The sequence below is a fragment of the Podarcis filfolensis genome (assembly GCF_964270895.1).
Source record: "Podarcis filfolensis genome assembly, chromosome: 1".
Lineage (NCBI taxonomy): Eukaryota > Metazoa > Chordata > Lepidosauria > Squamata > Lacertidae > Podarcis > Podarcis filfolensis.
The window spans coordinates 61,927,416-61,953,489 of NC_139604.1; the positions used below are offsets into that span (position 1 = coordinate 61,927,416).

The window sequence follows — 26,074 nt, forward strand, 5'->3', positions numbered from 1 at the left end:
AAATGAAATACATTGCTGAAGTTAATAATATGTGCCATAATACCAGATATTTTTTCCCATTCACCAGGAGGACTGTTTATGCTGCTCAGTTAATAAACCATATGGGAAACAGTCCTACTAGAAAAGTTAACCAGCAAATTGCAATTAACACGAGGACAAACAAAAGAGGATGCCTTCACCCTTGTACATACACAGCCCCAAAAGACAACAACATAAGCCCCCAACAGCATACAAATTGACATGGCTAATTTGACCCAACAACTCCCTCCCCCTCAACATAACAGCAAAACTCACTGCAATCAACCAAATGCAACCAACCATGGCCTGAGCTCTCCAATCTCTTTCACCACCAACAAAAACTAAAAAATAAATAGATGAAGAACCTATCTACGTGATGCTGACACAAAAACAGTGCACCTACACTATGCAAGAGAAGTATGGTAAATCATTACCCCCCTTCTTTCTCCCACATCTCTCTATCTGCCTATTTCTCCCTCACAACCTCACAATGCCTATGATAGCAGTATTTCACACTTTTTGTTCCTCTCATTAAAAAAACAAACATGAATCTAAACTAATGAATCACAGTAGTGCTCCTAGATACACCTAAAAAAGTACCTACCCTTTTAAAGGTAGTGATAACTTTCTATCTGACAATATCTAAGAATGGCTGAATAGTCTTAAAGAAAACCCTTCTACTATGACACCTTCCTGCTCTGTTCAGCTGTTGTAATAATATCAGGATGAAGTTAGTAGAAAGGGAAGTGGAAACTTGACACAAGGACACTTGGGGTCTTTGGAGGTCCCCCCCCCCCGGGAATGCTTGATCAGAACTTTAAAAATGCTTCCCTTAAAATGAGCTCTCTCCACCACTCTCTATTTCTATGTTTTCCTCCTCCCTTGATTTTTTTTAAATGTAATTACTTCTGGTTTTCTGTCTTCTTACTGTTAGAAATGTCACATTGTTTAGTTATCAGCACGCTTACTCGGAGAAGTTTATTAAACGTGATGTGGTGTTTCTGACATAGCGGTCTGAAAAGCAAAATGGATTTCATGGCTGGGTTCATAAAATGTGCCTCTTTGTATGGGTGGATTTAATTGGACAGTTTCTTATTTAGGAAAATTGCTCCCTGAAAGGCATAGTGTGGGTGGGCAGATGGTGTCAGTCAGAACAGAGGGAAAAGAAGATCCGGCTGAGTGACTATATGGGCTAAGCAGAAAGCAAAAGGAAGACACTCTTCAAGCAAAGCAATTGCTTGCTCTTGCCTGTGTGCATGCATTCAGCAGACCTGTGACATGGTTTATGCTTTTAATTGTGGTACAATTCTGTATTTCTGATTTGGGGATACTGGGATGTTTCCCTCGTTTTAGAGACTGCTTGTGTTCCTTCCCAGGGTAAGGATGGTAGCTCAGTGGTAGAGCATCTGACTTGTGTACAGAAGGTCCCAGTTCAATTCCCAGCATCTCCAAGCAGGGCTGGGACTGTCCCCTATCTAAAACCCTGGAAAACTACTGGCAGTTTAGAGCAGACCAGGTATCTTCAACCTTTTCAGTCTCAGTAGGAGTCCAGTCCAGTTCAGCACAGGTGTGATTGGACGGTCTTGAATGTTACCTAAGGAAGTCTTTGTGCAGAAGTTTATCATTACCCCTTGTGAGGGCAAAGGCATTGACATGTTTTCTTTTACAAAAAGGCATGGTAGGTTTTCCTTTGATGGGGTAACTTTTGGAGAAACTTGTTTGATTACACCAAACAGAATTTTACTTTAGATATCAGTTTTACAAAAAAGTATATTCTTCACTTGCTTGATGTCAGGGACTGGCTGGATGAGGAGTGGCGGTGGAAGCCGTCTAACCAAGAGCCCCCTAGGGGAAGCACAGAGGGAGAGGATTGAGATCCTGTCTTCTGCTGGTGGGAAACCAGCCACACCCCAGAGGAGGGGAAGAGCTGGGAAGTACTGGAGGCTGGGAGCTTGGAGGATGATGAAGAGGAGGAAACAGGCAGGTACCCCAGCAAAGGGCAGAGACAGGAATCAGACTTGTTAGATCCACCACAGAGCCACCCTGACAGCTTCTCTGCTAACAGCTTGCAAACCCCCACCTCCACATCCCCAAACTCTCACCTAGATGCATGTTACCGAGCCAGGAAGCAACAGAGAGGGTCCCTTGGGGCTTGCCATAGACAGGGAGGGGCCTGACACAGAGGGATAGGGAGTGGAGGAGGAGTTCCAAGCCAGTGTGGGCAACTGCTTCATCAGAAGCAACCCTTAGAAGTGTCCATTTGTTACTTGATTTGCTTCCTTAATAAAGAAACTACCTGTGAGTTAGCTGGTGTTTCACTGTATTTCTCTGATCTGCAAATGACCTGTTCTCCTTGTCAGCTCCCAGACACTTGCAAAGTATTCCAAACATTTTACTTACAGTAAATAAGGAATGCTTACCCTTCTAGTGTTTTGTTTCTTTTTTATTGATTATTTTGAATATATGTAGAGAGGACATGGGGGGAATGGAGTTGAAATGAAGTGATATCGGAAATGTGACAATGTTGAGGGCCAATATTTATAAAGAACAAAAATCATCATACAGTTGTTTTAAGTACTGTATACTCCATCATGTGAGCTGTATTGGTCTAACAAACATTTGTTCTAACCCTTTATAAAAAAGAATATAGCTTTCAGCATTCTGAAGCAAATATCAAGATCACTCGGAAATGCAAATTCCATATATCTATAATACAGTTATTACCCTGGATGTGCATTGGCCTATGCTTTAATGGATTATTTTAGCAAAGAGAGGCAGAGGAATGAGAGGTCATACTAGGAGAGAACAGCAAAGAAATGACGGCTGCAGTTCTATGCACGTTAACCTGGAAATAAGACTCATTGAGCAATCTGAAAATTAGCCCAACCCTGTTAGCCTATTTTATGTATCAATCTCTTCAGCTCCTAGTTGAGCCAAGCTGCTAAAAAAGCCAATGTTTGACTCCAGGAGGAAAAGTTGGTTTCTCCAGAGCTGCTGCATAAGCTACTTATAAAAGCCGTAGGAAATGCTGCTGCTGAATATTTCCAAGAAAATATTAAGAGCCCAGGGATATTATTCAGTTGCATTTTTTAAAAGGGATGTATCCAGTATTAAATTGATGCATATGTCAACTTTAGACCACAAGTACAGTGTTTAATTTAAGAACTTTTGACAATGTATGAACTACAGTGATTCCTTCTGCCCTTTGTTTCTGTTGGTGTTATTTTAAATAAAATACAATTTCAGCAGTTGCTTTCACACCCACACTCCACTGCTTCAGACATGATTGAGCAATGTCCATTTACCTGTAGTTCCTATTTAATAGCCCTAGTGAATTTACTATTGAGCAAGCAAGGTTAGGAGGGAGGCAGATCTGTCTCAATTATGGTATAATTCTTTTGTCCTGCCATTTCTCACTGTCAGTCTCCCCATTGCATTTATTCATTCTTCCACCCTTTTCCTGTTCCCTCCATATTCATTTAAGACTTTTATGCATCCCCAAACTTAAAAATGCCACCCACAGTCTGCTTTAACAAATGTTTCACTCCACATCAACTGACATTTTGTCTCATTGCTCAGGTTTCTATATCTCTTCCTTCTGTATTCCAAAACAGCTGCCTACACTACCTTTTCTGTAGTGGGTGCCCATCACAGAAGCCTAAAAATAACTGGTCAGACAGTAAGTACAGCACCATCAGTGTTCCATGTTTTTCCTAACTATGGTAAGCATATTGCCATTCCCTGGTTCTTCCCAGCCTTGGAGAGCTCAGCCTAGCAGTTGTGCAGTGACCTTCATCCACTCCCCAGCTCAAAGTCTGGGAGGAAGGCTAAGGGCTGCTGAGTCACTTCATTCCTGTGGTTCCAAGGGTATGTTGACCAAGAAGTGACCAAAGTGGGAAGCTCCCTCCCAACCTTCCTTTGGCCAGCTGGGGCAGCTTGAGCCGGGGTACCCTAACTGCCAAACAACTGCAAGTCTTTTCTGTGAGGAATGCTTGGACGTCACTACTGTACAGGGCTAATTAGGTTTAAGGGGGGGGGCAAACTTTTTGGTTTGGCTAGTAAGGCCAGCCAGTCATAGTAGATGTACAGTACTGTGACTTATGCTGAGATTATAAATTGGGAAAGATCTCTCAAAGTCCAAAAACTTGCGGTCATCCAATAAAACTTAGGGTCAACAGAGTAAGTAGTTTTTATAAGGACAGATAAATGCAAAGGGCATGCAGATCATAAGAGGAAACATATATGATACAGGCAAGACACATGCAAAATGAATGTGATGGTTGGAGCTAACAAATTGCAATGCTTTGTTTGTAATTTCCAGGCATCACCTGGGTTCCCACAGTGTGGGATATGCTGCCGAATGAATCACTAGTCTAACCTGCAATCACAGTTTCTTATGTTCTTCTGTGATGACAGTCATGATATTCTACTGAATGATCAGACAATACAACCCAGTTAGATACTTTTATTTATGTTCAATGGGGTGCCTAGTTCCTTATTTCAAAGCCTGTTGTGAATATTTTATACTGGGAGTTTAGTTTTCAGTTCAAGGGTATCGACAAACTTGTATGTCTCTGAGGGAAGTTTTTTGGGAATTGAGCGCACTAGAAGAAGCTCCCCAGAAAGCTCAGGGAGAAGAAAGCTACACCATGCCATGAATAACAAATGGCTACTGCTTGCATGAGAAAAGTGCAAAATGATTTTGGCTAATTAAGTGTGAGAGCAAAACAATTCCTATTTCCATCCATTCTTTCCACATCAATAGTCTGTTTTCAGTTTTCAACTGCAGGTTATACCATAAAACAGCATCCGTGTGTGAGAAAGGAAGGAATTTAAATGATCTGAAAAGCTTGGCATATAAACGTCTGTCAGATAATGTTTGTAGGAACTAGAAAATCATATAGACAGCTTGTCTTTGTGGGTCTCAGGGGTGGTCTTGTCACTGCTTCCCTGGGTATAGCTCCTTTAAGCATACAAGATTGCTGTGAGATCCCTTCTGAAGAAAACTAATCTGGATCCAGGTGATATAAATAATTACTTCCCCATGTCAGACCTACCTTATTTGGACAAGGTGTTCACCTCATTCATTCCTAAGTGAACTTGATAACTTAGATGAATTTTAGTCTTGCTTCTGCTCCAGTTTTTGAAACAGAAGCAACCTTGGCTACCCTAATGTCCACTAACAGGGGAAGTGCAATCCTGTTTATTGTCCAGAAACTGGTTGGTGGGATATTGTAGTTCTACCCAATGGCCTTTGGCCTGTGGGATACCACAAGTTTCCAGGCTTTCTCCTTTGGTTTCTAACATCTGCATGGGACTGTTGTGAGGACATTCAGAGATGTTGTCTGGAATTTCATCAGTATACTGATGGCTTACAGCTCTATCTCCATTTTCCATCTTCTGATCCTAAAGAGGCAGGGAGCTAATAACCTCTTGTCACTTCAGAAGCAGATCAGGGCAAGCTAGCTGAAAATGAAAGATGGATGTAGTTGGAGATGGGTTCAGCTGATCTGTAAGTGGGTTTTTACCCTGTTCTGAAACACTGCTCCTGGATCCAGGGCTCTCCCTTTATATTTTTCAGGTGGCAGCACCTCCACATCAGGCTGGTTTTCTAGTCATTCATGCTCAGTTAAATTTGGATTGCTATGATGCTTTCTACTGGCTATGGTGCTTTCTATAGCTCAGAAAAGACAATTGGTCCAGAATTCAGCTGCCAAAGCTTTGACTAGAGCTGAACAACTGGAGTATTTGATGTTAAACTTGAACCATCTACACATGCTACCCATTTGTTTTCGGTCTCAGTTTAAGGTTCTAGAGTGGACCTTTAAGGTTCTTAATGGTCTAGGATTGGGGTATATCAATAACCACTCTGTCCTATATAAACTTGCCTAAGCTTTAAGGAGAACTTACTTTAGCTTTAGGGAAGTTACTGGTACTTCCTGTTCCTTCACTACTGGATGGGCCCAAGAAACAGAACTATTTTAGGTGATGGTGCCAAAACTTTGGGATGGCCACCTTGGGAAAACCTGTCAGATTCCTTCTCTTCCTGAGTTTAGAAGGATTGTGAAGATGTAGTTGTTCAAACAAGTATTGAATATATAATACACTACTTTTTAAAAACAAGTTACAGATAGGTAGCCGTGTTGGTCTGCCATAGTCAAAACAAAAACAAAAAAATTTCTTCCAGTAGCACCTTAAAGACCAACTAAGTTAGTTCTTGGTATGAGCTTTCGTGTGCATGGTATCTGAAGAAGTGTGCATGCACACGAAAGCTCATACCAAGAACTAACGTAGTTGGTCTTTAAGGTGCTACTGGAAGAAATTTTTTTTTTTTAAAACAACAACACCCTGATTTAAAATGTCTGTTATCACTGGCACTGTTACTTTGTTCTAATTGTAGATGTTTCCACCTTTCTTATTTATAAAGTGCTTTATTGATTGTTGTTTTTGTAAGCAGTATTGGATGTAATTTATTGAAAAAAACAATAACAAACAACAATTATTCTTATGTGGAAAGGCTTGGAAGAGGAATTAACTTAAGAATTAATGTTTATATTGATTCAGTTGTTTTGTACATAGACCACACATTTTAAAAATGGTACCTGTGTTTGTAAGTATAGAATGGAGAATAAGGGGTCATATATAATCTGTGGGTTTCCTGTCAGAATTCTGCAAGTGTGGGCTGCCCTGAGGCAAAGAGTCTTGGACTTGACAAGAGTGTTGATGGTCGCTAATATTCTGGTGATGTGTTTCTATGGGAACTAAATGCTAGACAACTGCTTCTTATCAAGACTTATCAGGACTATTCTGGAACATTCTGAATAGGGAGAATTGATCGCTTACCACTCCTTAGCTAAGGATAATGCAATTTATTAATTCGTTCAATCAATTTATATCTCACCCTTCCTCCCAAAAGAGCCCAGGGCAACAAACACATCTAGTCTTATTCTTACTATTTTTAAAAAGTATTATCAAAACAGTTAAAAACAGTCTCTCAGCCAGTGATTTCAGAGTTGCCAGAAACTGTACATTTCAGCTATCGAATGCCAGGGAAAATGGGAATGTTTTAAAATTTCTCCTGACACACATCACCAGGAAAGTCAATCCAGTTGTGTGTGAATGAAACAATTGGGGCTGTTAGTATTGAATGCAGACAAATTTTTACAGTTGCATTCAGGGTGGTCTGGTGGTGTAAAGAAATCTCTTAAAGTTCAGGAGAAAGATGTTTGTGTTGGTGGGGAAAGGGTTCATGGTGAGAGTTCTTTTGAAAACTTGCAATATCAGGGGGAAAAAGCAAACAAACAAGGGCAGGACCTGTGTTTGTGTGTGTTTGTGGCTAATAGCCACTCATGGAGCAAGAAAGCTCTGCTGTTGCTACATATGCATTCAAATAGGTTTGCAAATGTCCCTGAGAGCAGTAGCATGTGATGATGTTCCCTCCCTCCCAGGAACCTTATACAGAATGGGGAGCCAGCTTTATTTTCATACAGTGTCCCTGGGACGAATGGCATGTATCACCTGCTGTCTCTCCAAGGGACTTTCATGGCCCTATCTGAAATTAGCAAGTGACAGTCAAAGAGGCAGCCAGGCTTTTCAGCTGCTTGGAGTGGCTATCTCCTGCCAAAACAATAACAAAAAACAAAACTTGGAAAATCCCTAAACTACTGGTCCTGCTAGCTAGGGATGATGGGAGTTGTAGTCCAAAAACAGCTGAAGACCAAAGGTTGGGAAACCCTGGTTTAAACTATTGGTATCACTTACCTGTGCCTCTCTGTGAGGAGAGTAACCTTCACACAATGTCATAGTTCTACATCTGGAGCATCTCAGTGGGCACAGTCTAATAGTTGTGGTTTGGATGCCAGTGGTTTAGATACACTCCACATGGCCTCTGCTGAAGTTACATTTTAAAGAGGTCTCAGCTTCTCAATTACTAGCAGTCTGTACCAGTAGTTAAGGATTACTTTATTCCATCATATACTAAAGATTTTCAGTGGGATTGGGTGAGAAGGTGAATAATTTGAACCTGATATTCGAATTAATTTACCCCTTGACCAGAACAGATGCCAGCGACTTCCTGTCTATACTCAATGCAAAGTTCCACCTCTTACCTTTGTATCTTAGCATAGGGCACAGTTTGTTGCAAGAGTTGTGAAAACAAACCATTGATTTGTGGGTCTTTCATGTTAGAATGTTTGTTCAACCTGCTGGATCAATAAGCAGAGGTCACAAGGACTCAGTAAATATAATTTTTTATCCTGCTGCAAAAGAAATATTTTAAGCCATAAAGAAACCTCATTACTATGTGTACTGCACTGTGGAGGAAAGAAGACATACGTGCCCCTGGGAAGTGACCGTAGCCGGCCTTTGTTGGCCAGATATTAAATGTTAGGTAATGCAGAACATAAATGCCTCTATTCCTTCACTCTGCTTGTATGTCTGCTCCAGGTTTATTACCCTTTCTAACTCGATATTTCCCTACCCTTATCTATATATTGAGTATCAGTATATATTGAAACATGCTTAAGCATATTAAAATCAACATATTATAACCAAGTAAGCTTTACACAGAGTAGACCCATTGAGATTAATGTACCCAAGTTAGTCAGAGCCAAAGTTGTGTAGGGCTTTAAAGGTAAACACCAACTAAAGTTAGTATGACTAACATTTGATTCAACCTATTAGGGTTAAAGCGTACTTTAACTGTCTGTTGGATTGTGACCTCAGTGTTATTTTCCTGTTGTTCAATATAAGCTCACAGATTTTCTTCCTAAATACATAGGAACTTGAGATGCTTTATGTATTACATACAGAATGTTTATTCTCCCTATGCACATGCAGTATGTGTTGTACATTTTTACACACACACAAATACACATATGCATAATAAAAACTGAGTAAGTCCTGTATAATAAAAACATGAGCAGAAAACATACACAATATAAATCATAAATGCCTTCTTCAATAAAATGTGGCTGAGTATCACATGTAGAAGTTAAAAATGCAAACTTCATAAAACAAGAAAATAAAATAGTAAAAAACGAGGCACTGTCATATTTCAGTCACTAACAATTAGCATCTCACTGATGAAGTGTAAATTATATCATGCCACCTTTCTACCTTCTTTGTTTATCTGAACTCTTGCTGTTATTTCATATGTTTTCCCACTCTAGAAAGCCCATCAAAATAATGTATATATTTTACATTAGGCCAGGCCTCCTAAAATGAGTGCTTTTAGAAGAAATCAATACTGTTTGGCTATAGTTCATCAGTAGTGGTTTCATTTGTTCAGTTGATTCAGCAGAAACAGCCCTGTCTGCTTCTGTGAGTAGGGCTTGTTTGCTGGAAAAGAGAAGTAGCAACTGAGTTAACAAGAAAATTAAAGGGCTGGAAAGATAAGAAACCATATTTCCTGTATGTGTATATTGGTGAAGGTGGATGCACAGAGATCCTGATAAAGTTCTTGAAAGTCATTTAGCTGTGGGTCACTTACGAACTCCAGGTATGGAGATCTTTTCTATCATTTGGGAAAGGACACAAAACTCCCTGATCCCAATTAGTAATGCATATGAAATAGGGCTCTTGCAGTGTATCTTCCAAAATCTTCTTCAACTTCCAAGCAGCTCTGTTAGTACCAATGCATATCATCTTGACCTTTATGGAGGTGGATTCAACAACAGCTGGAACCCAATTTGGTACAACCCAGATGGCATTTGTAATGATTTTTAGAATTAGCAAAGAAAGTCTGCATATGTGGGAGGGTTGCAAAGTCCATTCTGTAGGTAGCATGAAAGGCAAGGCCTAGTATGTCCTAAGGGTACCCCCAAAGACAGGCATCCCCAAACTCAGCCCTCCAGATGTTTTGGGACTACAACTCCTATCATCCCTAGCTAACAGGACCAGTGGTCAGGGATAATGGGAATTGTAATCCTAAAACATCTGGAGGGCCGAGTTTGGGGATGCCTGGTCTAGCAGTTTTGAACTAGGAGTCACTGTGCATGCCCACTATGTGTTGTAGTATCCATTCCAGAACCTTGTAATGGATGGAACCAAAGGAATTCATTACTGACTCCACCCAAACTTTTCTGAATAGAACCAAGTGGCTCCCTACATCTCTATGCTTACTGCCTTTAAGGCGGATATTGATTCCCTCGCTCTTTGTGACTCACAGCTCCTTCTGATTGCTCACTACTGCAGTGTGGCTCTCTTATTTTTATCCTGTCTTCTGGGATGGGCCTCCTCTACCTTCTTCTCCTGCTTCAGCTGATGGAAGCAGTTCTTTCTCTGCAAATGTATTTTGGAGCCCATATTATTATATTGCATTAAATCCCCAAAGGCTGAAGAAGGTTGCACTGAAGCCTTAAGAGCATCCCCTGAGAGCAACCATTGAGCACAACCACCTTTTCATTCTTTTTTATGCAGCCATGAGGGATATAAACTTTACAAAGTGTAAGTGACAATTGATATTCTCATAATTTTTCTAAGTCTCCAAAAACACGCTGTGCCCCTTTTGATTCCCATTTTGAAAATCTATGACCACAAGCAGTATTTGTTCTTGGCAGGCAATGTTATTCAAGAGTTTGTGCCAAAGATGAAAGTAATTGTATTTACTATTTATATAACAAGTGACAGTTTGTAAATCTCGGATTTTCTTAAAAATATGAAAACATTAAAGGAGTTGGGAAAGAATACATCAACATTAGACAGAGTGCTCTTTATTTCCTATTGTGAGACTTAAGCAGGAACTGGAATGCATAACCCTTCAGTGAGGTGTGAGTGCAAGGAACTGTGTACAGTTGTTCTTGTAGCATATGTTAATTTTACCAGCCTATACACTCTGTAAAGTTTTCCCCAAGTTGATTGCTGTTCTGTTCATTTGTTTGTTTTGGCACCATTTTTTCCTGCCCATTAGCAATGTTTGCACAGCTTGAGAGGCTAGATCCTGTTTAGATGCAATAATCCCATATGAGAATGGCTTCATGCTTTACACAAGAATTACTGCTGCTGCAAATATACCGGTGTTTTCCATAGCAAACATGTAAAGTGTGAACAACAGACACGTGTACTCAGAGACATCTGAGTACAAGCATTGGGAAGCCTCAGTCTCACCACAGCTTTCAGACACATGTACACAGATGTTTAAAGACATGTCTCTGTTGTTCACGCTTATTTGCTTCTGGAAACTTCAGTGTAACAACAGTCTGCCTACAGCAAACATGATTGCTGTGTAAAACATGGAGTGGAACCACTTCAGATTTTTATGCTGGGTGAGGGTGGAACATCCCATTCCAGACAGGCTGCCTTTGAATCAGCAAGACCCATTATTTATGTGCTTCCTTTTCTAGCCTTCCTCCATGTTCCCAAAGGCAAAGTTTTCCCTTGAATTTCCTTCACTCTTTTGGTGTGCTTATCCATGTTTGGTTTACAGCACAGATGCTGCGAATTATTGCAAAGAGGGTTGTAGATTTCCACCCGGCTAATTAAAGGTTTGTTATTTTATTTCAGCCATCTCAGAAGTAAATGACTCCACTGTAGCTTAGGAGGGCATGTTGCTAATTTAGGCTGCCACTGGTACCTCCCTGCTTCTCCTGGGTAGTTAGTGTTGACATAGCAACAGCTTATACTGGCTTGTACATGTATCCATATGCAGACACATCTGAGTGATGGAGATGGGGAGAAAGAAATTCAGCAAGATGTTAGAGGTGCTGCTGCAAAAATCCCTGAATTTCTATGCTTCTTGCAGATAGCAAGGCTTAAACTTCTAATTAATGGAATGTACATTCTAGTGATTGATATTGAGAAATGTCCAGGCTGATTCTTAGAGAATTGCAGCATTATACAAAGTGCTATAAACAACATGGGTAAAACCTTTGAAAGTGATTAGAGATTCTTATGATGCTCAGCAGTAAACCCAAAAGAAATGCCTTGATGATGGCCTGAAAGTGAGGCTCGTTTGAAGAATATCAGGCAACTACCTTCCAGTGTTTCATTCACCAAATTAGACTTGGATAATTTGAAATAAGTTATACACAGGTAGATCTCAACCAAGTCAGTGGCTATGCCTAGCATCAAGGACTACGTCACTCCACATGGGAGGCTCAACTGGCATAATCTAGTTTTAGGCACCATGTAAAAACTTTCCTTTTTACCTGGGCTTTTGGCCCTTAACTTGAAGGGCTTTAAAGTATTTGTGGCCTCTTTTAGGTCGGTTATACCTGTCTTTTATTTGTAGAGATATTTTTTTTAAGGTTTCAATTGTTTCTGTTTTAGTATCTCTGTTGCATCTGTATGCCACTTTGAGTTGATGTGTGATGTATGTAGATTCAAGATTCAGTTGTGGTCAGTATTAAGCCTCTGCTTAAAGTGTATGCCTTGTCATAGCTCTGCTATTCCCTTCTGCCAGCCAAGAGAGGTTCTGAAAGATGTGTGAAGGATGGCAGGCTTCCAGCTACTTGAGTGTTTCCGGACAATGTACTATTAAGCTGAGTGCATCCAGTTATCAAAAGAACATACCCCCTTAGGAGAGGAATGCAGAAATATTATACAGTGAGCTATTTATATAATAAGACCATACCTGTGACCATACAATGCTTCTGAAACCCAACAATCACTGTTACTCTTCTATCTGATATGTGACAAAAAAAGATTTCTGCAGAAATCACTTACTCTCAGCTCTAAACGCCTCTTCCTTTTTGCTTATTCTGTGGCATTTCTTTTTTAAGAAACCCAAACACACCAATAGCTGGTCTATACTGACAATTGATAGTAGAGCTTTTGCCAGGCTAAATACATACATCTCCATATTGACCTGAAGTGGCCTATCTACATTGCACTCAGCTCATGTCTCTCAGTGGCATGCTTAAAAAATATATACAGAGGATGGAATCCAACTAAAGACAATCATTCTAGTCCACTTCAAGGCAGGATATTTTACTCAATAGCCTGCATTTGCACTATCAGTCCTGCTCTTTCAATTAACTCTCATGATTCAGAGGAAAAAGTTGCCACACATGAAGAGTAGGACTGAACTATATAAAAAGTGCACTGGAAAATGTGGGATGATGCTTACTTGATGCAACTTTATCTGATATCCCTAGAAACAAAATAAATGCTCAATGAAAACAGAGTATCTGGAAGTGACCTGAGATCCATCAATGCTCTTTCACATAATATAGGCAAATGTAATAGGACCTACTTTTTGTGCCTATTAAAATTGTAATGCATTTTTTATTACTTCACTGCACCACATAAAGGCAATACATTTTGAAGAGCTGCCATTAGTGGGAATATAATTTTCTACCACCTTGATATCTTAGGATTCAGTGTTAAGTATTATAAAGTTTCATGGAATAATTTACCTTCTTCAAACACGATGTAAAGATGACATGAAAAATGTAGCTGTGTGTTGCTGAAAATGTTTGGCTAGGCATTGTGATGTTTGTTCATATGTGCTTGTAATGTTGCTTGTCACCTTACACTGGATTTACATTTTTAAAAAAGGAAATGTAAGTTAGCAGTGAGATACCCTTTTGAGAGTATCATATGCCATTTAAATCAAGGAATAGATTGACGTGAAAGAGGAAGTGGAAGACAAGGAAAAAGGGGGCAGGAGTATGAGACCTCTTACATCTCAATACATCTAATCATAAATTAGAATATAAACATTATTTAATTGGCTAAATTGCTATACCTCTTCATATGTGTGTGTTTTAGAATGAAGTGTGTGCTTAAGATGTACCCAGCCCAGAACATTTGCTTTAATGCAGCATTAGTAAATGAGAATAGTGGCATCAGATTTCAGGGAAGTGTGCCTGGTTCAGAGAGGAAGCCAATTAGATTGCTAATGATGAGGACAGGAGCTTAGCAGGAAAAATTGTAGAGCCTGGTGAGAGGCAATGTGAGAAGCTAAGCTTAGAAAGAGCACTTTACTTCCCCCACCCCCAACCTCACGTTGCACAGGTGTGCGAATTGAACATGCCAGTTCTTGAAGGTGACCTGAGATGGTCCCAGACTCCAGGCTTCTGGGGAAAGATTGTGCTCAGGTGTGCTTCTGGATTTTAAAGGGCATGCTTGTGTGTAGAGTTCATTGTGAGGGGCCTGCTTATTTTCTAATGATTGTTTGGAGGATTAATAAAAGGAACTTGGAAGGAAATACGAGTGCAAGGTTAAGCAAACCTCCTCTTTGACCCTTCGTCTGTAAAGTATTCTCACACCACTTTTAAGTGTTCCATCCTCATCCAAGGAGAAAGTAAGGCATAGGAAATTTAAAACCTAAGATATTGATTATAGCTGATTTATTCTCTTCTCGTCCTTCTTTCATTCAGTTCTGGTGCTAATGTAATGTGAGTGATGCATAATCCACCTTGGAGCCCTCCAAGGATTTAGTGCTCAAGATGTTTTTGGAATTGTGGCTCCTTACTTGGTTTGGTTGCATTAGCTGGCAGTGCTGGGCAAAACCAGTAGAAGAAATCTTTAATTTCCACAGGGTCTCTTTCTCATACATAGATTGTGAAACCTTTTTCACCCCCATTTTTCTGATCAACCCACCCCCAGGACCCTTTAACACATTAAAGCAATGTATTAAGTAGACCTCTCTGCTTTGCATTGCACTGCTTACACTACTAGTCATTCACTGTGACTGAGTTTGAGATGTCATGGTCATGCCCAGATTCTCACTGATCACCTTTTGTGTGGACATATTATTCACACTGTTTGCTAAGAGACTGAGCTGGAAAAGAGGAAGTTCCATGTTTGAATCCAGACTCTGCCATGAACTCTCTAGGTGGGCTTAATCAAGCCACTCACTCTCAGCCCATGTAATATGGGGGGTAAGAAGGCTGACCTACCTTAAAGGGTTCTTGTAAGGATTAAAACAGGATATAATGTGTTTGTATAGCTCTTATGAGTGCACAAAGTGCTTCATATGCAAAGTATTATTAGTATAATTAAGAAGAGACAGGTTGGATTAGACCAAAGGCTGACCCAGTTCAGCATCCTGCTCTCATAGCGGCCAACCAGATGCCTATGGGAAATCCACAAGCAGGACATAAGCACAGTAGCACAGTCCCCACTTGTGCTCTCCAGCAGCTAGTATTCAGATTGCGAAAACAGTGTGGTTATCAAGAGCCTGGCAGGGCAAAGTACATGGTGGATAGCCTGTGTTCACTTTGATGGGTTGTTCAGGCCTCCCCTGAGAGATTCAGACCCTGGGTGGCTGCTCACCCACTAGCACTCACTACAAGTTTGCTCTGCAAGCATTTAGCCCAGAGAGCTACTTACAAATTACAACCCAATCCTATGAATCATCACACTGAGGCATTTTGTATTTAATCTTATAAAGGAATAAAAATGGGACAAAGCCTATTGGGGATTCTGTGATGCATTTTCTGTGCATGCTAGAGTATTAAAAACATCTTCAGGCCTCACTAATGATGTTGATAGTGAGTGCATTCTTTTGATGTCTCTGAAAACTTCAAAGAAATGATCCAGGAAGACCCTTGTTCTTGAGATTCTGAACCCCCGACACCACTTCAGTTTGTTTTTAATAGGTATCGATATTTCATTACACTAAGCAGTATGTTTTTAGAGAGGGCAACTAGGGCTTGAGAGGCTGGAACAAAGGGTGCCATGAGTTTTGATGTCAATATCAGCGTGTCTTTCAGTGTGCAAACCTGTTGAAGTAATCCAAATTGTTTTCTTTTCATTTCATCTGAGACTACACTCATGTTTAACTTTTCTTTTGTACCCCTAAGGTGAGTGGTGTCACTTGGGGGATATCTAACCATACAAAAGTAATGGAGATTTACCTTTTGCTTGTTCTTCCCAATTAGGTGCTCACACCTTTCTGTCTGCCCCTGTTAGATTAGAAGCAGAACTGTAACAACTATCGCATTAAACGTTCTGCCAGAACTATGAAAGTTTCCTTGATTCTGCAGACTTTCCAGAACCAAGAGTCATTTCACTGACATGGCTTGTGTAATCTGTGGATGGATGCCATTGGTAAAGAGAGAGGATGTGACCTGCAAATTCTTCAAAAAGGAGGGTCTGTTACAGAGGATTTAAAGGATTTTTCTTATAACTCTATCAGTTGTGAAACTCTCCAGAAAACAATTCATAAACACATTATTCTTAATCATGCTGACAATTGTTCTTCATTTTCTTTTTCCAAGTTGCTGAGACCCACCCTGCAGGACAATTTTCAGTACACTAGGCTGTATTGCTTTAGAATGCACATGCCTCTTACCAGCAATGGTAGTGGTGGAGGGAGTTCTTAAGATTCTCTAATTTGACTTGCAAGACAGCAAGCAGAAAACATAGCTGGGAATATGGAGCATAAGGAAAGCAAGACTGAAGCTGTCTGTTGGATCATTTACTGTGAAATTCTGACAGCAGACTACATTATAGGCTGCCAATCTGTAGGATAGGTACTGCAAGTACCAAAGGAAGTTTGTTGCATAGCTGCCCAAGATCAGAAAGACCTGTGAATGTGAGTTGCACCTTTCTCTTCAACAATGTGCTGCTGTATGCTTCGTAGCTAAATTCTAGAGAAAAAACAAATCCAAGGCATTTGGTGGAGGGACGAGACAAACTTTGGACTTGACTTGTGGAAACGTTGACAGCTGTATGGCCATCAGTGATATTAGCGTTCTTCGCCAGTCAAATTGTTTAAAACACATTTCCCCCATTATGTTTTCATAACAGCACTTGAAGAGGAATTTAGAAGCTTGCTCCCAGTACTATAAAGATGAGGGACAATTTTTATGTTATGCAGTAGTGTGATTTCCCATCTTCCATGGCCTTATTCCACGCTGCTTCACTATAAAGCAGGCAGACAATTGGGGTAGGTGAGTGGGTAGGATTTCATGGGAAGAGCCACTGTGTCTCCAGTCACCAGCTGAAGAGCAGGTCCCAATGTTTTGGTTCTTACCACATGATTTCTAAATTTGCACATAGTGGGACAGATCACTGGGAGAACAGCAATCACTTTGCTCTTTTAATATTAAGAATTGGACCTTAGACGGTCCAACAAAAAGTGCTCCCTTGCTTAAGACTTTGAATTTCACCCTTCACCAATAGGCTGCTTTTTACATCAGTAAATCATAGAATTGTAGAGTTGGAAGGGACCACAATAACACAGTAAAAAAGAATAGAAATCAAATATAATGGAAAACAAGCCCATAACTCCAGCACAGAGAACAAAATGGAAAGGCATTATATTTTATACATCTTTTATACCAGACACATACATCTTAAAGAACCACTACTGTAGTTCTTATTCTGTAAGAGCAATAAGGCTACTAACAATCTGGTATATTTGTAACAGATTTTGAAAGTCTCCAGTTGTTTTTGGCTGCTATAAAATATGTCCTGAGGGTGTTTTAAGAAAATAGACTTACAAATGATGCATATTAAACCAGCCAGAAGTTTCCCACCCCCCTAGTAAGAACTGACAGCATAGACGCATCCCAAACCCTCCCTTCCAGCCTTCCCCTTAGGGGGGGGCGCAGGTGCACAACTTTTCCGAAACAGATGTTAAGCCTAAGATTTGGAATCAAAGGCCTGCAACCCTCTTTAAGTACCGGTAAGTCGTCATTAACCATGTGCCCTTCAGATGTGTTAAGACTACAGCTCCCATCAGCCCCAGCCAGCACACCCTTTAAGGAAATCTTACTTGTGTGTCATCTTTTCCCTAAGACTGCTTAATATAGTAGTGTATAAATTTTGATGAATGCATTTGGCAAAGCTAAGGACTGAGGGTGACTCCACACATGACATGGGAGATTGGTTTATTTATGTATTTATTTGAAACATTTTTTTTAAATTTGCTCTTCACTGCAGCTGCAGTATCATAGCAAGGTGCATAAAAAGCATACAAAAAAAGCACATATAATAAAAAGATATATCAGTTTGCGAATAGCCAGAAAACTAACGTAGTAATAAACCAAGAGGTTTTGGACATTAATGTTCATCAAATGCCTGAATGAAAAGGCATGTCTTCTGCTGGCAGTTACAGTTTATAAGAATTTGCATCAGTTGTATTGCAGAAGAGACAGGCTCCATAGCCAAGGTGCCACCATCTAGAAGGCCCTCCCATCAGAGATGGTTGCAGTACCATGAGGGCCCTCCAGCTAAGTGTTAGCATGTAGGCAGGTCTATATTGAAGAAGGATATCCTTCAAGTCCAAAATTGTATAGGGTCTCCCCATTCCCCCGCCCAAAGAGAGTTATGGGACTCTGAATTTGATTGGAGCAGTGGTGCTGGATGTTTAACATCCCCATCTCCATCAAAAACACTGGCTTTAGCTCTGAGGGAAGCCTGTAATTCCCCTCTTCCTCCTCCAGTTTCACTGCTCCAGACAAATTTGGAGCTGCCTAAACATGTTTGATTGCAAAAATTAAAATTGGTTAATCCCATCACAGATCTCCTGTGCCATATTTGTTTCTTGAAGGCTCTCCCCCCCCCATACACACAGCTAATGCATGCAGACTCTTCTTAGCTACTCACTCCGCCACATGTTGAGCTGGCAGTATGAATGCTGACACTATGCATGGAATTAACTGCAGATGAGTGTCTCACACTTCTGTTTGTGGTGTCTGCAGTGAGACAACTAGCTCAATGTGTAACAACACACCTAAAATTTATTCTTATTCCTATCCTTCTTATTTCTATACCACCCTTCATCCGAGGATCACAGGATGGTTTACAACACAAAAATACATATCGTAGTAAAAACCAAATTAATACACCCCCCCCCCCCAGTTTAATTAGCCAAAGGCCTGGGAGAAGAGGAATGTTTTAGTTATATGCAGAACAGACTGTGAGAACCATATTTTTTTTTAACTGACTTAATGGTAGGGATAGCTGTCAAGGACTGAGTTTCTGTCTTCTGTGCTGTGATGTCAGTGCAGTTCACATTTAGGACCTCAATACTTAAAATGCCATCCACAACCACGTGCATGTGAAATTCCTGTGTGGGTTTTGCTTTGGTTTAGTGCTGTCCCTCCTCTCCCAAATGAACAGGTGGAGGTGAACTGGAAACTAAACAAAAGAAAACCCAGATTAGGTATGCATGCATGCAAAGCAGAGATTTTGCTGGATCATATGCATTAAGTTGCAATAAGTAAGTGTGACTTTTTTAAATTGTTGTTGTTTATTTAGCTGCTTTCAGGGTGAGGGGGAAACCTTAACAAGAACATTTCTAGGCTTTTGCCTGAGTTGGACTGCAATTATAAGGTGCTTGTAAGCCTAAACAGAAAGAAGGAAGGAAGGAAGGAAGGAAGGAAGGAAGGAAGAAGGAAGGAAGGAAGAACAGAACAGGCTTTGCTTAGTGTAGAAGAGAATAATCATGAAAAGATGCAGAAAATCAACCAAATCTGCTAAAATATAAGGTGAAAACCCAACAGTAGTTTTTGTGTGTGGGTGAATGCATCTGTGAATGAATGAGATGGGGAAGTAGCCTACAACTCAAAAGTGTTGGTGTGTTTCATCTCATCCTTACCCCTTATGCCTTTAAAGCTGTCAGTACAAAGGCAAAATAAAATGACTTTTAATTATTTCTCATCTGGTGAAGCTGTCTCACTGCAGCAGACTTTTAGAAGCTAGTGCTGGATAATGCATTCAGTCATCTAGTCAATCTCCAAGCAGTCTGAGATTATTTGCTATGGTGGTTCCCCCGCCCCGGCATGCCGAAGCAGTTCTCTCAGTCTGGATGAAATGTTATCATCCTATCTGACACTGTACCTGCTAGCATTGGATCTGATGTCAGCTTTCAGCTTTGTAGGGTGCATTGCAATGCAGCACAATCCTGAAATTTTAAGAGCTGTGAGTTAGAAAAAGAAAGCGGGCTTGCTTTACAAGTGGGCTTGCTTTACAGGATAAGATAGAACTTTTAAAGCCCCACTTAGATAGGTACAGTTTACATTACTGTGGTACTTCAGGTTACAGACACTTCAGGTTACAGACTCCGCTATCCCAGAAATAGTACCTTGGGTTAAGAACTTTGCTTCAGGATGAGAACAGAAATCGCGCGGCGGCAGCAGGAGGCCCCATTAGCTAAAGTGGTACCTCAAGTTAAGAACAGTTTCAGGTTAAGAATGGACCTCCAGAGTGAATTAAGTTCTTAACCCGAGGTACCACTGTAGTTAGATGGATTTCTTCCCTAGCTTGTTATCAATGCAACATAGAACCAGGTAAGAGCCCAAGGCTTAAATATAGGAACTTAAACTATTTCGAGTGTTAAAGCTTGAAAACAGTACCCAAAGTTCTACTTAGCACGTTGAAGGAAATCAGTGCAGACACTCTCAGGCAGTGGTGTAATGTGCTCCTTGTTAACCCCTCTTCATTAACAGGTTGGGCTGTTGTGTTCTGTGTTGATTTGATTGACTGGCTGATTTATTAGACTTCATGTGGTTTTATGCTTTAAAAAATCCCAAAGTAATTTAACGTGTGCATAGCAAAAAACCAAAAACAAACCCCAAACCACCCACCTCATATTAAACAGTGTATAATATCAACACAGAAACAATTATAGATGCTGAGCCAAAGTTACTGATGTGGCAGAAACTTGAAATTGTTTCACTGTACATATTTATATCTAATCTGCCTGATTAGATTTTTCTGATAATAAAAAAAGTGAAATTCAGCATTCATGTTAAGTTTTGACAATGGCTGCTAAGAGACAACCAGCACTCTGCATCTGTTTTAGAAGAGTGAGATTTCAAATAGATAGCTGTTTCAAATTGCAAGTCTGTCTGGATCAGTGGTCTGTGTAGTTGGGTGTAGTTGGGTTTTCCCTTCTTTCATATGCCTTGATATCTTTTATCTTCTTTTCTTTTGGTTTTTGTTTAAATGTCAGCCCATCAACAGTGCTAAGGAAGACTGAGCAACACTCAGTGTAGAAGAACCATAGTCATGGTTGGAAACCTAAAGGATTGTAAGGCATGACATTCATTCCTAGATGGGTTCCATTGACCAGAAATAGAGCAGTGAAAACAAAACAAAAAGTGCTGGGTAGCAGCCTTGGGCAGTGATCCAGTCAACAAACTTAAATTAACAGCTCTCTTGCCTCCTTTCATCAGGGCAAACTCTACTAAACCCCTGAGTAAAGAGTTCATAAGGCTGACTAACTCCATCTCCCTGAAACTTCTATTCAAAATTTTGTTCAACTACCTCATATGTATATGAAGCAGTTGAGCCATGCTGGCCACATGACCCGGAAAGCTGTCTGTGGACAAACGCCAGCTCCCTCGGCCTGAAAAGTGAGATGAGTGCCACACCCTGTAGTCGCCTTTGTCTGGACTTAACCATCCAGGGGTCCTTTATCTTTTACCTTTTTAATCATTTATTATATAAATGGTGGTGATGACCACCTGTAGTTGGCATGTAACATACAAGTTGTAACAGCCTTCCAATGTTGTTGGGCAGCAACTTCATCATTTTATTTTGTTTATTATTACGTGTATAGCCCATTCTTCCTACAAGGAGCTCAAGGTGGCTTTTGTGATTATCTTTACAACAATCCTGTGTGGTAGGTTAGGCGAACAGACAATGAGTGGTCCAAGGTCATCCAGTGAGTGAGGATTTGAACCCTGGTCTTCCCTGTCCTTGTCCAATGCTATAACCTTTATGCCACCACTGTTGGCTGAGGCAGTTTAGATAGCCCTCTAGATAGTCCAACCATATCTAGAGGGCCCCACATTGACTACCCTGATGTATCAATAGAATGCAATCATAATGATAACAACAAAATTATGAGCACAAGTATTTAAACAGGCTATATAACTGAGACAATTTAACTGACAAAATGTTAGGCTAGGACGTAACTGAGCTCCAGTTTGTATTTCTGCTCCATTCTGAACTTCTTGAGTACCTTATGATCTCACACACCCTGAGGTCTGCGGACCACTAATAGCCCTACCATATAGGAGTGTGGTGAAGTGATTATGTTGATAATAATAAAAATAACTATTTAAAACCCCAAGTAAATAAAACATTGATTCCTCTTTATTTCTGCAATAATTCATTTTTGTGTGTCTGGATTTTAAACACCCAGTTACTGCTAAGTACCCAGTCTAAAATGGTTTTTTTCACAGAAGTCTTTTTTTTTTTAACTGGGTAGCATTCACACTTTTCTTTTTCTTGCGGCTGGACAACATTCCTTTCCTTTACTTTGAATTGGTAGCCAGGCAATATCCGTTACTCAATTACAGTACCTTAGAAGGCACAGCAAAGTAAGGAGTGACAAAATCCCACTAGTACATTTTCTCATGTCAGCATATGGAGCAAGATTGTCACACACTCTGTGGTGCGGTCATATGGGGACTAAGCATAGAAAATATTGAAGTAAACATTCCTGTAAGTTTCATGCTGGGATGTCAGAAACAGGTAGATTTATTTGGCAATGTTCCTTTCCTTTACACTGCAGAAGGGTGTGCAGAAACTGCGAGAAGGTAGCAATCTTGGGGACACCAAACTTTTTCCATGGGAACATTTAATAAATGATTGGATTGAACCTGAGGGGGCGAGAGAAAAAGCCTACATTATGTCGAAGAGCTTTCATTTTTTATTTTGTCTTGGTTGCAGTTTTTATTAACTCAGCTTTTCTTTTTAGCTGCTCAGACTCCCACATGTTACTCTCTTTATGACCTTTACATTCAAAGGAATAAAGCTCTCATTGGATCATCATCTCATGCATATAACCGCAGCCTTCTGTTCTTCTTACTTCAGGTCTTCCTCACTTCAGCAACCTGTGCAGCGCATGTGGCCATACCCACTATTATATCATTTCAGTTATCTTTATATATTTATGTTCATTTGTAGCTGCAGTGCCACCCTCTGGCCATCTGTGCTGGGGTTGTTGTTTTGCAGCAGCAGGGGCCGGCCCGCACTTACTGCCTCTGGGAAGTTGTCACAGTAGTAAAGAGTTAGGCTCTTGCTACTAGGAGTCCCTCTTTCAAGATCCCTATCTATTCACACTAACCTCATTGTTCTGCTAGCTCTGTGAGATGTTTCTAAGATTCATCGTCAGTTGACTTTGTTTTATCAGCTCTGTCTGTTTCCTAGGTTGCTTGTATTTTAATTGATTTGCAACCTGCTCTGAGATCGTAAGATGAAGTTGAATGGACAGGGTAAGTATACTAAAAAAAAAGTCAATGAACAATTGTTGGCTGTGGCCTTCTCCATATTTTGTATTGACTGCAAGGTAGCCGCTGCCATTGCACAACAACTAGAGTATATTTTATAACCTCCCATAGTTATATGAAAAGCCAGTGTGCTGTAGTAGTTAGAGTGCTGGACTAGGAACTGAGCAGGCTGGGGTTCAAATCCCTACTCGACCATAAAGCTCATAATCACAGTCTCTCCTCCTAACCTACCTCACAGGGTTGTTGTGAGGATAAAAATGGGGAGGGGAACCATGCCACCTTTATTTCATGCTAGCCACAACCTTGAGAGGTATGTTGGCCTCAACCACTCATAAGCTTCATGGCTAAGTGGAGATCTGAATCTGTCTCCCTTGTCTAAGTCCTGGGAGCGGAGATTATTGCTTTGCTGTTGTTCTTAATTTTATTATGTATTTTGTGGTATTTTTATTGTATTTTATATTGTGATTTTATGTTGTGAACATAAGTCCTGAGATCTATGGATGAAGGGCAGTGTAAAAATTCAACAAACAAACAAACAAACAAACAACACTATAAGTTTAATAAATAAGCAAAGAAAATATTTAAGGTGGAAGCCACCTAGCTGATTCAAAACAGCTGGTGTGTGTTACTTTGTGTGCTTCTTGCGACAAAAATCATATTTTGCCTTCCCCCCTCCCTCCTCCATTCCTTCCTCTATTGTTCTTCACATCTGGGACAGGGTTTGGGGCAATGACCCTTTCTCCCTTGTGTTTTCCTATAGTAGCTTACACACATGGATGGTCTCTGATGTTGATTGCTTTGAGTGGCACATGGTGTGCCATAAATAGTAAATATAGTGGCATAATGAGCCGTTTGAGCCAATGCAGGTGATGCAGTTTTTCTTCCCTGGAACCAAGTGTCTCTGTGAGCTTTTGCTGTGACAGTAATAAAAAGGGAGCCAGGGGTGGGGGCCTGGGGAATCAAATAAATGACAAGCTTCAGAGCACCAGAAATAGTGTCAGTCTGCTTCAGTGGGGTTGCACTTGACTCCAAAAGATACTATGGTTCAACAGTTGTGATGGATGGCAAAAGGGAAGGTTTGACTTCCTGACAGACAGGCAGTCCTACTGGGTGTTTAAAATCTGCTCTTGGGCCTGTGTGGATGCAGGCTGCCTCCTTTTCTTTTCTTTTTTTTCCTTAAAAAAACCACAAAACTCTTTCAGGTGGAAAAAATTAATACAGTTTTGAAGCTTTTATTGCTTTTCAGTGCCAGAGCAAAGAAGGTCTTGAGGGCTGTACTGACTCACACATTGTAGATGGGCTTTACACAAAGTCAGATAAATGCTGTGCTGATCCAGTTGTTGATTCTCTGTAGGCCTCATCACTATACTATCTATTGAAGCATTTTAACTTAATGTGTTTTAACCCTCAGAATATCTCTGTATCTTGGGTAGAATTGTCTGTGTTGTGCGGATAGATATCCACCCACCCACCCACCCATTATTTATTTATTTATTATATTTATACACTGTTGAATATAATAAAATCTCTAAGTGGTTCACATAAAATCAATAAAAATACAGCATTCTAGACAAAACTAAACAAAACTGAGATAAACATAAAATGCAAGTATCTCTCTCTCTCTCTCTCTCTCTCTCTCTCTTTCTCTCTCTCTCTCTCTCTCTCTCACACACACACACACCATAGCTGTCAACCTTTCCTTTTTTTGTGGGAAATTCCCTTATTCCAGCGCCGTTTCCCGCTGCTTCCCGCTGCTATCCCGGATTGTTAGATATCTCGTAGACTGTCCCCGGGATAGGTGAGGCTGTTGATCCCTTATTTTCAAGGCTGCTGATCCCTTATTTTCAAATCTGAAAGTTGACAGCTATGACACACACACACACAAACACTAAGCAGGGTACTAAAAGAGTAGATGAAAGTTTAAATAAACATGTCAATCTTAAAAGTCATTATTGTCTCTGCCTCACAAGTTTCTCAAAGGAGGGCTTTCTAGATGGTGGGTGCTATCATCAAGGATTCATGTGTGACTTGTCTCACTGTGGTATATTTCAGAACTTCAAATGGAAGAACACTGATCTAATATGTACACTCTCTTCCAGCATATACCACGGAGCGGGTGGTGCTGTCGTCTAAACCACTGAGCCTCTTGGGCTTGCTGATCGGAAGGTCAGCTGTTTCAATCCACATGACAGGGTGAGCTCCTGTTGTTCTGTCCCAGCTTCTGCCAACCTAGCAGTTCGAAAGCACACCAGGGCAAGCAGATAAATATGTACCACTGTGGTGGGAAGGTAAACGGCATTTTTGTGTGCGTCATGGTGTTCTATTGCATCAGAAGTGGTTTAGTCATGCTGGCCACATGGCCCAGGGGAAAGCTGTCTGTGGACAAACGCCGGCTCCCTCGGCCTGAAGCAAGATGAATGCCGCACCCCATAGTCACCTTTGACTGGACATAACCGTCTAGGGGTCCTTTACCTTTTTACCTTTACCTATCCTGAAATACAATATAGTTATGTATTAGTGTCATTGTATCTTAGGTACATGTTCATATGTGTTTCACATTTCACTGCATTTTTTATTGTTGACGGTAGTATGGCAATTTAATACACATATGTTTGTTTACATTATTGCTTTATGTTTGATCATATTAGAGTTTAGTACATAGGATACCTCTTTTATGGTGGTCTTTTTGTTTTCTTACATTTTCAACATGGCATTTTGGTTATATGAGTGGACTCTGAGTCCATAGTTTTCTCAAAAATGATGGATTCAAGTTTGAGCTTAGACCAAGCACTCACTTCATCCCCCCTCCTGCCCATCTGCTTCTGATAGGAATGACCTTAGTGTGTGTCTCTAGTCCAGTCCCCCTTTTAAAAAGGGAATCGAGTGGGGAAACTACATTTATTTTATTCTGTTTTGTA

General features: G+C 40.4%; 1 protein-coding gene across 18 annotated transcripts in view; it reads left to right on the top strand.

Annotated features, from left to right (window-relative positions):
* BRSK2 (BR serine/threonine kinase 2) overlaps positions 1-26,074 on the top strand; it is a 405,249-nt gene that overhangs the window by 127,263 nt on the left and 251,912 nt on the right. Inside the window, exon 1 of one of the 18 annotated variants that reach the window (XM_083587312.1) lies at positions 10,425-10,464. The exons of the other annotated variants lie outside the window; for them this stretch is intronic. Within the exon in view, the coding sequence (XP_083443438.1) occupies positions 10,440-10,464 (25 nt within the window). The 5' untranslated portion in view covers positions 10,425-10,439. Of the gene's footprint in view, positions 1-10,424; positions 10,465-26,074 lie in introns of those variants that run through there. 18 annotated transcript variants of the gene reach the window in all.